Source organism: Meleagris gallopavo, chromosome 23 (genome assembly GCF_905368555.1).
Source record: "Meleagris gallopavo chromosome 23, MGAL_WU_HG_1.1, whole genome shotgun sequence".
Lineage (NCBI taxonomy): Eukaryota > Metazoa > Chordata > Aves > Galliformes > Phasianidae > Meleagris > Meleagris gallopavo.
Window position 1 is genome coordinate 2,457,803 of NC_139426.1, and position 14,821 is coordinate 2,472,623.

The 14,821-nt window shown below is 46.0% G+C and overlaps 1 protein-coding gene across 3 annotated transcripts; it reads right to left on the reverse strand.

Moving 5' to 3' along the window:
• Positions 1 to 1,159: 1,159 nt before the first annotated feature.
• On the reverse strand, positions 1,160 to 12,992 carry SCNN1D (sodium channel epithelial 1 subunit delta). 3 transcript variants are annotated; one of them, XM_085242363.1, is made up of 14 exons: positions 12,409 to 12,992; positions 10,680 to 10,779; positions 6,610 to 6,944; positions 5,617 to 5,869; positions 5,283 to 5,476; positions 5,061 to 5,164; positions 4,700 to 4,863; positions 4,397 to 4,492; positions 4,140 to 4,257; positions 3,722 to 3,800; positions 3,443 to 3,500; positions 2,945 to 3,000; positions 2,523 to 2,598; positions 1,160 to 2,285 (listed from the first exon to the last, which is right to left on the reverse strand). In XM_085242363.1, the coding sequence occupies exons 3-14, from the start codon at positions 6,927 to 6,929 to the stop codon at positions 1,881 to 1,883; spliced, it is 1,923 nt and encodes a 640-aa protein (XP_085098489.1). In that variant the 5' UTR covers positions 6,930 to 6,944; positions 10,680 to 10,779; positions 12,409 to 12,992; the 3' UTR covers positions 1,160 to 1,880. The 3 variants fall into 3 exon arrangements, with proteins under 3 accessions (XP_085098489.1, XP_031412510.1, XP_085098490.1); XM_031556650.2 differs by lacking the exon at positions 10,680 to 10,779; XM_085242364.1 differs by lacking the exons at positions 10,680 to 10,779; positions 12,409 to 12,992 and adding an exon at positions 9,651 to 10,588.
• Between the last annotated feature and the right edge of the window lie 1,829 nt (positions 12,993 to 14,821).

Here is a 14,821-nt window from a genome sequence, read left to right on the forward strand (position 1 = left end):
CCCTCAGTTCATATTCCTTCAGAGCCCCCTGATCTGTTATGCTCTGTTACAAGCACTGCTGATGGCTGCCCTGTACAAGGAGCCCCTGTGCTCCACGGAAACTCTCAGCATCCTGCAGGCATATCTTCCATCATCTCATATGACAGTGCCATTAAGCACTCATGCTGTGTGCCCACAGCCGTGCAGCTCTGAGCTGTGGGTCTGCCCTCTCAGCTGCTCCCCAGGACAAGTAAGGGGCTCAGGGTATCTGTGGGAGCCTCGAGGCAGCTGCACCTCTGCAGCTGAATACCTGGAATCTTTCCTTTATCTCTTCCCCGGTGGCTACGTGGGTTCATCTTCAGGTGAGAATGAGCTCAGTCTGCAGCAGAAGTTGTCCCGGAACACCGAGCAATGAATGTACAGCACAGAGGGGATGCGGGTGCCTAATTATCTCTGGAATTACAGCGTAATTCTGTAACCTTTCCTGCACTGATGGAGGTTTTGTCCCAGAGCGGTGGCCGAACCCTTTGCCTTCAGCCAGGCCCTAACAGGGCAGGTAGCCCAGGGGTGACATCACAGCACCAAGGGATGACCCTAACGAAGAATCTGCACGGCTGATTATTGCTCAACTGCAGCAGACGATGGGAATGTTCTGTAATACAGAGTCAGCTGCTAATCTGACAACTGGCCCACGCCCTCCGAGAAGGTTGCTCCAAACTGCCTTCAGGCTGGAGGCTGCTGCTCATGCTTCTGCTACCTCCGAACCATTATTTGGTTCTATTAAAGGCAGCATAAGCAGATGGGAAGCAGATCTGCCTCCCATCTTGAACCCCACAGCCTTGGCTGTGCTGGCCTTGTGGCTCGTCACCCTTCCTTCCCATTCACGCACCGTGTGCAGCTCCTTTCTGCCTTGCAACACCGCTTGTTCTGTGACTGCACGTGCCCAGCTCGAGCACACAACTCTGCTGGCAGATCCCTGCCCTGCGTTGTTGCCACATCCCTCTTGCTCCAAGGCTGACGTCCAGGCAATGCAATCCCATGCCCTGTTCTCCCTCACCCCCAAACTGACTTCTCCAGAACCCCAAAAATAGAAGGAAGCATTTGTTTCCCTTCCAAGTGACTCTATGGTAATAAACCCAAATATTGGGTGGAAGCAAAACAAAATCAAACTCAATTTGCAGCCATGGTCTGCGCTCTGAGCGTTTTATTATTACAAAAATAAGTTAGAAAACAAAGCTCAGCACTTTCTTCACAATTCTTCTGCAGAAAGTCATAACAACTGTAACGGAGTAAAACCTACGCCGGCACTGTCATCAAAAATAAATATGTTATTTTATGTACACATAAGTTACTGTCAAATATTAACATTAAAACATCCCTACAAATGGGCTGCACTAAAAACGCAGCGCTGTTTTAATCTCAGTAGCTCAGACGCTTCTTCTGTGGCAGAAAAAATTGATCAGCCCTATTTCTTCCCATTCCTCTTCCCTGAGACAGCGAGTCCCACTTGAAAAAATCTGGGCTGAAGCATTCTGTGCGTGATTCTCTACGTGCAACAGTGGTAAGCAAAGGACAGAGCTGTGATCGGAGCAGCTTATGGAAATTGTCATCCCTGACAATGGGGAGTGTGCACTCTTTTGCCCCTCTTGGACATCCCCCCATCATCGTAGGCTGGCTTTTCTCTCAAGTATATATGAAATGCAGATGGGCCTGTCTGACACCACAGGGTGGTTTCCTTGCAAGGGTTTAAAAGTTAAAAGCGGTGAATGGGCTTTTAGGAGGTCAGGAGGACTGCATACAGTGCTCACCTCCCTGGATGTTCATTAGGAACAGAGGGACATTGCGTGATGCCTGTGCTCAGGTTGCAGCCCTTCTGATGGCTCTGTGCCACACACACGTTCTTAGAGATTTAGTTCTCCTTCCAGAGAGATGTCCTTCATGTACCTGAACCCATTCAGCACCACGTCTGGGCAGTGCTCTGGCATTGCCTTGCTGGAGAGCTGGGCAGGATGTGGGTCACTGCTGTTGGCTGTGGTCATAGGCACTCCTGAAGTGTGGCCGTGGGCAGGAGCAGTGCCTTTTCCAGCCTCCTGCACAACACGGTAGCTTTCTAGGGTCAGGCTCACACTAGGGATGGAGGGGGTGCGGGCAACTTTTAGTGTCTTTGACCTGAACCTTTGGTAGCAGAAGAGGAGAGACAACACCAATGTATCTATGAGCAGCTCTAACATTTCAACTACAGACAGCACCGAGGATCCAAACCAGAGACTCCACTGGCTTCCCATGCTGGACAGAAGCAGATTATCCTGTGGAAGAAATCAAAGCACCGTGTTTGTTTACCAAGCACAAAATCATTGCACACTACCAGCAGGTCAGTTAGCTGTTCGTCATCTGGGGACTAATTGTGTGTGTCTGTGTAAACTATGGCATTTAGAAGCCAATCCCTAAGGAAGAATAATTCCAGCCCACACTGGGGGACAGCCCTCCCTCTGACCACACACAGCACTCTGTAATTAACGAGAGCTGATCTAGAGCAACCTTACCGAGAGCAAAGGAGATTCATTCAGAGACTGGTAGTTCAGCTGCTTGTAGTAGATGGTCACCTTGGCAATGTCCTTCCTGCATTGGAGAAAAGGAGCAGTCAGTAAGGTGCCCACATGTCCTACACCTTAAGGAAGGCTCTGCTGGCCTTCTTGTCTTGATTTTACATGCTGATTGCTCAGCAGCAGGGCCCCCCATTCACTCAAGTTTTCCTCCTGAGTGTGTTTAATATGAGCTTGGAAAATTAAGTCAGAAAAGGGCTGCAGAAGTGCCATCTTACAGCGTTCTAAGCAAAGATGGGATGTTTTCTGTGTGACTGTGTATATTTTTCTCTTGCCCCCCATTTCTAGTGCGACATTTACAAGTTCTACAAAGACAAAGTCAATCCATAGTTCAAGACCTGTATTTTTTCTTGGTAACTAACCTGTTGCTCGTAGAATTATATCCATTCTGATGCCTTAGAGCTTGGCGGATCCAGTCCTGCAGCACATACATGCATGTTACTGACAATCCTGTCTTTGAGTTTCAATACGTTTAATATTTTATAAAGGTGATCTCTTGGCTCACAGATCTTCCATTGCAGGACCTCAGACACAGTGACATGTGAGTTACTACACCACAACACCCGCTGGAAGCAGAAAGTTATTAATGCCATTTTGCAGGTGGGAACTCAGGCAGTGGCTTGCATTGTTTTGGGTCACAAGGAGGTTTGGATTAGAGCTGGAACAGAATGTGCCTCTCCAGAATCTCAGTCTGGCATCTCAGCTATGGAGTCCTTCCCCTGTGCTCAGGTTTGGGACCAATTTGCTTTATTTGCCTCTTTCATTGCTGTTGCCTTAGTCTTTGTTTTTATTTTCAATGTTCCCATAGCTACACGGATACAATTCCACCTCTAAACCCCACAATTGTCTGTATGGACTACCTGAGACTTCTCCGATGGCCATTTGGCTGTCCCAGCAGACACCTTGTACAGCGACTCCCTGTTAGGACAAAAATGGAGACTACAATCACTATGACTCTTGGCATAGTGTTCAGAAACAAGACACATCCCTGCTCACTGCAGGAGAGTTGGACTAGATGACTTTTAAGGGTCCTTTCCAACTCAAGCCACTCCATGATTCTATGATACTTTGCTTTCAAAGCATCTCCTTCCATTTTGAAAGCTGGCATTGATCGTGCTCTACTTCCATGACCTACCTACCTGCAAGGCTTGGGGCACTGGTCAAAGCAATTCAGGTGGTGATTCCTGAGCCTGCTGTACAGCTGGTAAAAGCAGTGACCTGGTGGAAAAGAAACGCACTCAGGGAATGGAAATTGAGCAAATGGAACACTGCCCAAACCTCTGCCCAATCTTCATCAACCCAGACACACAGCATCCCCTCCGACAGACCCCTCTGTGATGCTTGATAGCATTACAATTTTTCATGCTCCAACTTGGTATCTGTGCAAACACGCAGACAGACAGACATCTGCTAGTCTGGATGGATTCAGTGGCGTAAGCGAACAGGCTGAAGCACAAAGCAGAAGGGCAGCAATCAAAGGAGGCACATATATAGCCAGTGTCTGTTCTGGGAAGGTGCTCCCTGCTGATGGGGACAGGACAGCATGTTTTCCCTTACCCCAAGCAGGCTGCTTGTTGTAGTTGCAGTACTCAGCCCCAGGAGGCAGTGGGTAATAGTAGTACCCACAGCCACATTTTTGAACCATTATGTGTTGAAAGCAGGAATGCAGACAAGCCTGGAAAAAATAAGACACAAAAGAATGGATAAACCATCAATTCTCCAGCGCTCAGATCTTTAGTAAAAGCTCTCTTGAGAATATGGTATGAATTTTTTGCTGGATACATGGGGACCTTGGCCTGCCACAGTGACAATACCTGCAGGGTGTAGGAGTTATAGAGGAGTTTAACTTTCACATCACTGCCGTCTGTTGTGCATTTCCCATAATTGCCACCCAGGCGATTCACCTTGTCCTGTGGACACAGAAGAAAGGCCTGAGTGATTAGCAGCTTTAATTGATGGCCCTAGCCATTGTCATCTAAACTTGTCTGGATGGAGCACCACGTAAAGGACAGGAAGGACAGAAACATATATATGCTTTGCTAACAGAACACAGAGCTCAGCTCCTCATAGCTTTCTGCCATCAGAAGGAAGAGACAGCTCTCAAGCCAGCAGCCAACCTGCTGGATGCCAATGGTGGTGGCAATGCCTGGTCGGATGTCAAAGCCTTCATGCTCGAGGAATGGTGTCTGGTTGTGGTTGTGTATCATCACTTTCACACCTGCTACTGTAGACAGGAGTGGGATGTGATCCTTCTGCTCTGCTCTCAGGATAAGGGAAAGTCCTGCAAGACAAAGAAGAGGGAAGCTTAACACAATTTATTTGGGGTCAGAATAGGAATGTCATCGCGTCTTGAATTCTCAGCACTGATGGAACTGCACTCCTAGCTCACAGAAGAGACACTGGTGTTCCTTAGACGACTGGGGGATGGTTCAGGTAACTACTGCACATCTTCTTCCCACCTTTTGCCAAATAACATACCATAAGGAATTCCTGGTTTTGTTGCTGTCCAGAAGGAGTCTGTTCCCTTGCTGTTAAAAGTATAGCAGCTTCCAAAGACTGGGTGGTGAAAGTGAACATAGTCACTGAAACAAACAGAGATTCCAATCAGCTTTGCAATATGTCAGATGTAGGCTCAGTTTCAGACTCCCAAGCCCTTGAGTTTTGCTGAAATCCTCACTAGTATCTGAGGCAGCAGAGTACCTGGGCCTGCAGGGCTCCCCGTCGTACTGACAGGAGTAGACCATGTCTTCTATCTTCTCCTCGTGATCAGAAATGTTGATTATAACTGGTTGTTGGGACATGATGTTCATGTAGTGAAACCTGTACCACTCAAGGATTGCATCCATCCCAGATGAATAGGTCTTGTAGAAGCAATTCCCACCTGTGGCATTGCACTGAGAGAGAAGAAGAGAGGGAGGCATTCAGCACAGCCATGATCCTATGATGCTACGATTCTTTCCTTGCTCAAGCAGAGTGTGATGGGGCCCTAGCTCCATGGGGACAGGTTCACATCCCCAAGAGGACCCACACTTACCAGTCTGAAGCCCACGAGAGACTGTCTCTTTCCTGTCCTATTATTGAACTCAGTTGTTCTCAGTAGAGAGAAGTTTTGGCTCAGTTTGAAGCTGGATCTGTTGTGACTGCTTGTGCTTGGCAAGTCTCTCGTGTGGATGCTCTTCTCGTTGACATGGAATAAGCTGGCAGACGTGTTGATGCCATATAGGACACTAACAGATTTCTCTGCCATGCGATCCAACTGAACCAAGTGCTCACTAACCAGATCAAATCTGTAAGGACAAAAGATATCGGCTCGTTGTGAATATCCACGTGTCTCTTAGGCAAACCAGCTGTGCAAACAGGCCTTCCTGTCAGCCAATTATATAATTATTTTGAGGAAATTACATAATTCCCTCACGATGCAATTTAAAACCCCTTGATAAGTCACCACAACTGTGTGAGCTGTGTTTGGAGAGCACAGTCACGCAGATTTCAATGGTAGTTTTATTGCTTCCTTAAAGCCATTTGTCTGAATGAACGAGCAGGCAGAATCTTAGCATGCATCACTCCAGTGCACTGTGATTGAGCTGTGGACAAATGCATGCAGTAGCTGTGTGCTTTGGAGACAGGCTATTTTTATCAGAGCACAAAATCAGGGAGCACTCAAACCAGGCAGCAAGGCAGAGTTCTGATCCTGAACCAGTGCATGAGATAAACTGTTGCACAATTACAAAAAAGATCTGGTCTGAAAACCAGTTTGGAAATAGAACCGTAGAATCAAATCCCAGAATGGCTTAGGATAGAGGGGGATCACTGAGCTTCAGCCCCCTGCCACGGGCAGGGCTGCCAACCACCAAATCAGGCTGCCCAGGGCCCCATCCAACCTGGCTTCGAACAACAGTCCTTCTCCATCTCATGAACTCTTCCTACTGCCCACCCAAATCATGTCAACCTTCTCCAGGTTCATGCGACCATCTCTGGGCCCTTGTAGCTAGGGACAGGGCTGCAGCCAAGGGGAAGCTTGGGTTACCTGTACGGATCCAGATTGCAGATGGTAATTGCTGGAAACATCTTGGCCTCCGAATGCATCGACATGGTCAGGACAACGGGGTAGGCCCAGTATTGGCTGAACATGAGTGCAAACTGCCAGTACAGCATGCCAAAACTGGCAAGTAAGAGCAGCGTCCAGAAAGCTGTCTTCATCTTATTGCTGCTTGAGCACACGAGGCGGATGGTGCCGTGGATGGTGGTGTTCTTACAGAAGAACTCAAACATGTCCTTGAAGGAATCATAGAACTCTATCAAACCTTCTTTTCTCTCTTCCTCCTCTCTTGCAGCTTCCTGTTCCATCCTTTAAGTCTGTTTCTGTTCGACAAAAAGGAAAAAAAAAAAAAAAAAAAAGATCTGATTAGCTTTCCAGAAAGACCACTGCTGATCTATGGATGCTTTCCAATGGGGTGCCAATGAGTTTGCTGAAAAGCTGAAAAGCTGAAAGCTGAAAAGCTGAAAAGCTGAAAGCAGCAGTGAGCTGGCCTGCATCCCTATTCCCGGAGTTTGGACAGCAGAGAGCAGAAAAGAAACCGAATGTTCTGCATGCCACTGCCTGAGTGACTTCAGTTTGTATCACTCACCCTATGATATCTCTGTTAGTGTGGATATGCAAAGTTAATGTGACTAATCCCCACGCTGCTGAGAAGTCTGCAGCCCAAGGGGTGTGCAGCTTCCTTCTTTCTAAGAACAGAACCAACACTTGGTTCTGAAGTGTTGTACCACCGTTTATCAATACCGTTCATTAACTAGTTCATTAATGTGAGCAAATTACAGGTGGAACCCACTAGGCTGGGAAACCTGAAACAGTCTCTTAACCAGCAGCACGGCTTCAACCTTATGGGAATCAAAGAGTGAGACCAACTTCAGTGTGTATGGAAGGGACAAACTGGGATCTGTTTTGAACGTTCTCATGGTCTCATGTTCTGCAGAATGGAAGGCTCACATCTGCCATCTCTGAAATGGGCATACAAATACAGGTGGACATAATTGGGAATTTTGGAAAAGAAGTGGAGAATTCCACCATCTCAGTTGAAAGCACAGAGGGAACGAACCAAACTGGGAGTGGAGTAAGCACTGCAGGCCCTATTTAAAATGAAATGCCTTTGGGTTGTTTCTGGAGACCACAGTTACATGAATTGCTGCTAGTAGAAATTCTACCACGTATCTTTTACATAAACAGTTTCTTCCAAGCACCTACAAATCTCTTCAGAATGTTTATTTTACTGAAGCGAAAAGGAAGAACCGAGATTGAGCATCATCCAAGAGTGGCAAAACTGGAAATCAAAATCCACCTCTCCTTCATCATGGTAACTAAACAGGCTGCTCTGCTGCTCTAAATTACCCCTGAATTGTGCTGATGGAAATGTGAACATTATTTATGCTCGTGCTTTAGTCAGCATGGACTGATGGCATCTTCCTACGTTTCAGTATCAGCTGTCACGTTCAGTAAGTGGAAGTATGCCATCAAGTCCTGCAATATGTGAGTTTCCAACATGACAGCTCTTTGTGAATCACCGTGACTATTACGCTATTAGGAGAAATTTGCTGAGTGCAACACTTCCCTCCAACCTTAACTCCAAGTATAATACAGAAACAGTGTTTGAAGCCAAGAAATGAGTGCACAAATAACTAAAGCATTGTTCAAGTGTACAACCAGGTAGAGTACCCCAGTTCAGCTGGTGCATGAAGTATCCTGACCTCCAGTGCCTTCCCCTTCAGCTTGACTTCCCCATGCTGAAATATGGCTTTATCTCAAAGGACCAGAATGCTTCAAGAGCATTTTAGGTAAATATTTGATAGATCTTAAGGAATTGCAAGCTGTTAAGACAGCTTTTTCATTGTACCTTTTCACGTCATTCATTAAGAACAATTCTTAAAGAGCACTTAGTGCTCCACAAAGCTGTATGTTGGATCAGCTTGATGACAATTAACTACTTATCTGACAAAGAAACCCAGCCTGGTGCTGGCTATTTTCCTCAAAGACCACAGCACATCCATGTTTGTGTTTTGAGGTATCATTTAACAGTAGTACAAAACTAACTCAAGGCCCCCTGCAGCTCCTATCTTCTTTTATAATTAAACACGACAAATGCTTTTTCAGTATTTTTTCTCAAAATAGTTAATTTGCAACAAGTACAGAAAGTCCAAATAGAGTGGAATATATACATAAATAGAAAGCATGACATGAAAAAGACCTGAAGTAGGAGATGAGCAGTTCCACTTTCTCTACAAGAAATATTGTGCTGGAATAGTTAAACACACAAAAATCATAGAATCATAGGATGACTTGGGTTGGAAAGCACCTCAAGAATCACCAAGTTCCAGTCTCCAGACCACACAGAGCCACAGTTTTCTGAGACACTGGCTACAGATCCACTTGGCCAGCCTGAAGGTTTCCAACTGAAGTCAAAAGGATTATCCATGGCAAAATGGAAATGAGTCCCCAGGTAACACATTTTTGGTTAGATTTTATGCTAAGCTACATTCAACCCTTATCTTACGCAACGTTACTCAACTCATACGTTGAACGAGTTCCTTAAATGCTGGAAATGAAAACTACAAGTCCAAAATTGGAAAAGGCAGTACAGCAAGGCAGGATAACAGGGAGCTTTTCAGAACAAGAGTACAGGCAATCCTCTCCCATCCATCTCCCGTTCAGCCTGTCCCTAACTCACTTATCACAGACTTAGAGCAGTGAGCAGTGGCCCATCTCGTTGGCGATAGATGCTTGGAGAGAGGCTGCAGGTTATAGAGTCATTGAATCATAGAATCATAGCATGGTTTGGGTTGGAAGGGATCTCAAAAATCATCAAATTCCAACCCCCAAACAGGTGTACGCTCATCTGTCATCACAGTAACTTCACACTCAACATGTTAAACACCTGAGCAAGGGCACAAACATCATGCAGGCAAATACTGAAGCATGTGTGTCTAGACCTAGAGCTACAAATCAGTTGCACATAGATCCAGAAAGACACAGCAAAACAACAAAGACCAAATTGCAAACCACCCCTACTGTACCTTGGCAGAAACTTTGAGTGTTTAGAGCAGGCACTGAGCTCAGCCTTCAGATCTGGACAGAAGAAAATCTTGGTGCCACACTTTGGGGCTGCCTGTTCTTATTGGAGATAGGCTGGACCTCTCCAGCCTATATGGATCAAATTGATGACATCAAAAGGGGCAGGTCTTGTTAAGAAACAAATCATGGAAATTATTCAAAGTATGATCCAAGGAATAATAGGAAGTGAATGAACTGGACAAACAAGTTAACATGAAGGTTGCACTTGGGTTAAGATTGGTTTGACTGAGGGGAAGGGGTGTTCCTTTTTATTTTCAGTGGCCTAAACAGGTTTTTAGCTGTATTTCATAAATACCTAGTGAGTTAGCCACAGATCCTGGAAGTTTCTTCCTGCTCTGAGCTTCCCTATCACAGAATTAGCTTTCTGCCTTCTCTCCATGGTTTCCATGACTTGCATGATCACCGGTAATTGAAGCCATTAAGGTTTCCACATGTGTACTTCAGGAATTACATACTTCATTGTAATCTGAAATGATCAACTACTTGGTCAGTGCAAGATACACACAGCAGAGGATTTCTTCCTGCTTCTCCAAAACTATTGCTCATCTGTAGTGGATTTTCCCATAGCGATTAATAATTTGGCTCATCAGATTGTGAGACTTGACTGGGTTCAAGCTGAGCTATCAATCGTGATTTAAACCAGGGCATCCTGCACTTGTTACACTGCTCAAGAAGCTTCTTATAACAGGATAGATCTTTTCCAACCTGGATGATTCCATGATTCTATGAAATTTTAAATTAAAAAATAAAATCCATTTGGCTCCTGAATCAACAGCTGCAGCAGAGCCACTTGTCACTAATGGGCAAAGCAGTCAAATTCTCATTAGAAACCTCAGAACACTGAAAACCTAATTCTGTCATGTTCATTTATTTGTCCCCCACCCTTCTTTCTCTCTTCATTTGATATTGTGCAATAGCAAATGACAACAATAAATCCTTGACAATGAAATTGTTGCACAATGAACACTCACACGGCAAATTCTGTTGCTTCATTATGGCTGCGGGCCTCAGTGTAGAGATTGGCTCAGAAAGCATTGTTCTGATGTGTTGCCAGACAGCCAGGAGATTTTCCTGTGGGAAATGGAGAAGAACTGGATATGCAGACAGTGCTGTCCCCCAAGCAAGATGCCATCTCAGTTGGCCCTTGCTCATTTGTCATCCCATGTCCTGAGCTGGGAGGAGAAGGGAAGAAAACTCTTTGGCTTGCTACAGATTGGTGTTATAGATTCTGCAAATAACAGAATGACCTTTTGTGCTGCAGAAAAGGATTCTACACTGGCTTTCATTGCTGTGGTTGATAACACGATTCTCTCCTACCTGATAGATTGCTGAAAACAGGAATGAAAGTGATTCAGCACTCAGAACAAACCTTTGTATACCTTTGTATATGCATATATCTCATATCAGCACCAGCTCAGTGTGACACAGGAGGTACAAAACCTCCTGCAGGCAGAGAGCAGAGACTGCAGCTATTGCACATGGCAGTTATTCCAGGAATTGATGCCCCTTAGGCAGCCAGGGATACCCATGATAGAATGCAACACTGAACTGTATGCTGATCTGGGGGAATATGAACTGAAGAAGGAAACCCAACCCCCTGCTCTCAGCAGTTCTCCTTGCAGCACACCACGCCATAATTTGCTGGCCACTAACTGCACCGTCTTCCAGTTATTAACTTTCTTCCTTGTTGCATTTGTTTGATGTTATTGCACGCTCTCACACTTATCCCATTACTTTCCATCTTTATTCCTGACCATGCCTATGTCTTCCAGAGGTTCCTGTTCATCCAGCAGCCTTCATACGTCTCATGTTAATCTTGACTCTTAGAAAATCAGGCTTTACTCACGTCACTTGATCCTGGGTGGATGGAGCTGGTTCTCCTGGACTGCTCCAGGCACTCCCCAAGCCATCTTCCCACACTACCCCTCACTGCAGAGGATGCTGCATCCCAACCCAGCTTTCCCTGCTCTGGCACTGGTGTGATTTGCCTCCTCCTGTTTGGTGGGAACTCCCTCGCAGGGCTTTCTTTATGGCCACTGGACGAGCCAGTCTGTTCCTCCTCCCACTCGAAGGCAGACAAACTCCTGTGGGTGAGTACAGAAATAGGCAACTCCCAGCATTTCTTCTTGCGTGCCACGGTTGGCTGTGCTATGGGCTTGAGCTGGCACACACCAGCCTCTGCCTTTTCTGTCTCTTGTTACTCAGAACCACTTTGCCTTCCTTTCAAAGCAGGGCACAACACTGCTTTCTGCTGTCCATGGTTGTACCCACGCGATGCTGGGAGATGTGGCTAAGGGGATCTGTATCTAGAAACCACGACGAGCACTGCCTGCAGGAGCAGGGGAGCCTTGGGTTGGCTTCCTGTGCTGGCTTGCTGCTAGCCAAAGCACTCCGAGCACCGCAGGGCTGCCAAACCTGCTCACAGCTGCACTGAGCTCCCAGTGGTTGGATTTATCCCCAGCTGGGCTGAAGCTGGAGCATCCCTACACAGCCCAGAAATCACAGCAACGAGCACATGCACATTCTGCTAGTCACTGGCATTTAAATATTCCCTAATTACACCCCTGGTTATGAAGAGGCCCCAGGTAACCCCTGCTTTTCATTACGCCTCCACCAGAGGCGCTTACAGCCAAAATGCAGCTGCAGCAGCAAAATCCTGCTGGCTCCAGTATGACCAAGCATTCATTTCCACTCACTCACCTTCCTGAATAAGACGTGTGTCGCTGCTCCTGTCATCCCTTTGGGATAACACCTCCTCCTTTTTCTCTTCCTGTTCTCTGCTCTCCGTGCTTCTGTCGTCACGGGCCTTCAGAGGTGCTCCACCCGCTCAGACTCGTCTTGGCCATTTCAAAGGCTGACAAAATGGTGAAGTTGCCCTTCCAGTGGGCTTTTTTGCCCTCCTTCAGCTCAGACGCAGGATCTGCAGGACTGACAACACAGCCGGGACTGACAGAGGTTGGAGAACATCAGCAAGAACCTCTTCTGTGGACACGTGCGATGCGGCCGTCTTGGCATCACAGATCTCACATCTCCATCATGTTTGAACGCCAAATCTCCCCAAGCAGTTGGCCAAGCTCCTGGAGAAAGTGGCAGATGGTATCCCTGGCTCCTCTATTCTCTTCTCCCTGGTTGCTGCTCCTTCTGGTACCCAGCAGAGAGATGGCAACACAGTGTGGGCCAGCAGTTTGCTGGGGTTATGCAGTCCACCACCTCCAGGCTTTCCTATGGGAGCCGGAAGAGATGTCAACAAGAGGAAGAGGCACTACAGTATGGCAGCTAGGAAGGAGGGGAATGAAGAAACCGAGAACAAACTGCGCAAGGGCAAAACAGTCATTAGCAAATCAGTAACTGAAACTAGCTATTACATAAATGGCTGTGGCAGCTGTCATACCTCTGTAGCTGGATGCTTTTCAGTTAAATTCAGCTGCAATGCTATATTTTCCATCCGCAGCCTCTGAAGGTTGCTTTTCTCCTCCTAATGAGCACATCTGTCTGTGCCTGAGAGTTATTGCAATGTCATAGAATCCTTGAGGTTGGAAAAGACCACTAAGATCATCTAGTCCAACCATGCCATAGAGCTGGTGCCACCACGATAAAAGTACAGACAGCTCAGCAGTGAAAACCTTTAGAGGTGTAGCAATAATTCTCTGAATTCAGGCTGATCCTTGGGAGACGCTGTGGATGGAAATACTGCTCAGGGAAGTGGGGGAGTCTTGGGAGGTGTTCCTGAAAGGTGGAGATGTGGCACTGAGGGACGTGGCCATTGGGCACGGTGGGATGGTTGGGGTTGGACCTGGGGATCTTAGTAGTATTTTACAACCTTAATGATTCTATGATAAAACCTGGCTTCAAAAAATAGATCATGTTCTACTCTTAAAATGATGTCAAAATCAACACAAAACGCTAGACCAATGTGAATATAACACATGATTTATTTTTTATTCTTCAGAAGTGAATACTGGGAGGTCCATAACTACCTGCACACCCTGGGTCTGTTTGCTGTGATGTTTGGGGTGTGCTTATTCATAAAGAAAACGCTGCAGTGAAATGGTAAGCCCTAAGATTTGCCTTTAATCATATGTTTTTCATTTTTTCCATGTCCAGGACAACTTTATCAGCCAATTAAAGAGTGGAAATGCTGCCACGTGGCTTCCAAAACCCGCATGAGTAATGTGGAACAAATAGTCTACTGTAACTGCCCAAATATTCCTAGTCTGACCTGTGTGGTCAGCTCTAAGGGAAATCCTCCATAAAAAGTCCCCCAGCAGCCCCCGAAAGTTAGACCAGGAATGGTCTGTAATCAAAAGGAGACGGACTGGCACTGTATAAAACCCATCCAAAGGCAGAAATCTCCAAACTTCTCACATACAAAGACCAAGTCCTGTTTGCTGGAGGCTTTCTGTTTGCCAAGAGTGGTATGTTTTCCAAAATAAGAAACAAATGCAACGTGAAGATTTCATTTTTTGCTCCATCTACAAGTCCACAAAGATGATGCTCCACCCACAGACAAGGGCAGAGTCTGCCACAGCACATGCAAGGAAACACCAATCTGAAAGCCTTCAACTCTTGAACTTCTCTCTTCTTTTGCTGTACAATCCTGGGCAAATCTTTGTGCCTCTCTCTGTTGCTTCATCCCTGAAACAGGTGTAATGACACTTGGCAGCATTACTGAGAGGGTTAATTGGTGTTTGTATAAAGCTTTGGTGATGTAAGCTGCCATGTAAGCATGATGATGACTATTGCTTTGATACTGCTTGTTAATTGCAACAGGATGGGTAGTAGTCATGCTGTAGCATTTAAACGTGTTTTTAAGACATATTCCTAGATCTCACCTGATACTTTAACTCGGTCCATACTACTCCTGCATTAGACATACAGAATTCTTTGTGCATTTAACAACCCTGCAGGTATTTTCCATGGGAACTCTACGCATTAGACCCCACATCTTTGGGCCTTTAGCTTCCAGCCTCATTGAATGAGCTCCTTGCAGTACACACTGCTTCACATAACAGACTTTCTTACCACTTCATCAGCATAAGAGGATAAGATCCAAAGATTATTTTCACTTCTGGATCCATTTGTAACACAGAGGTCTACAGATAAAAACAGAAGT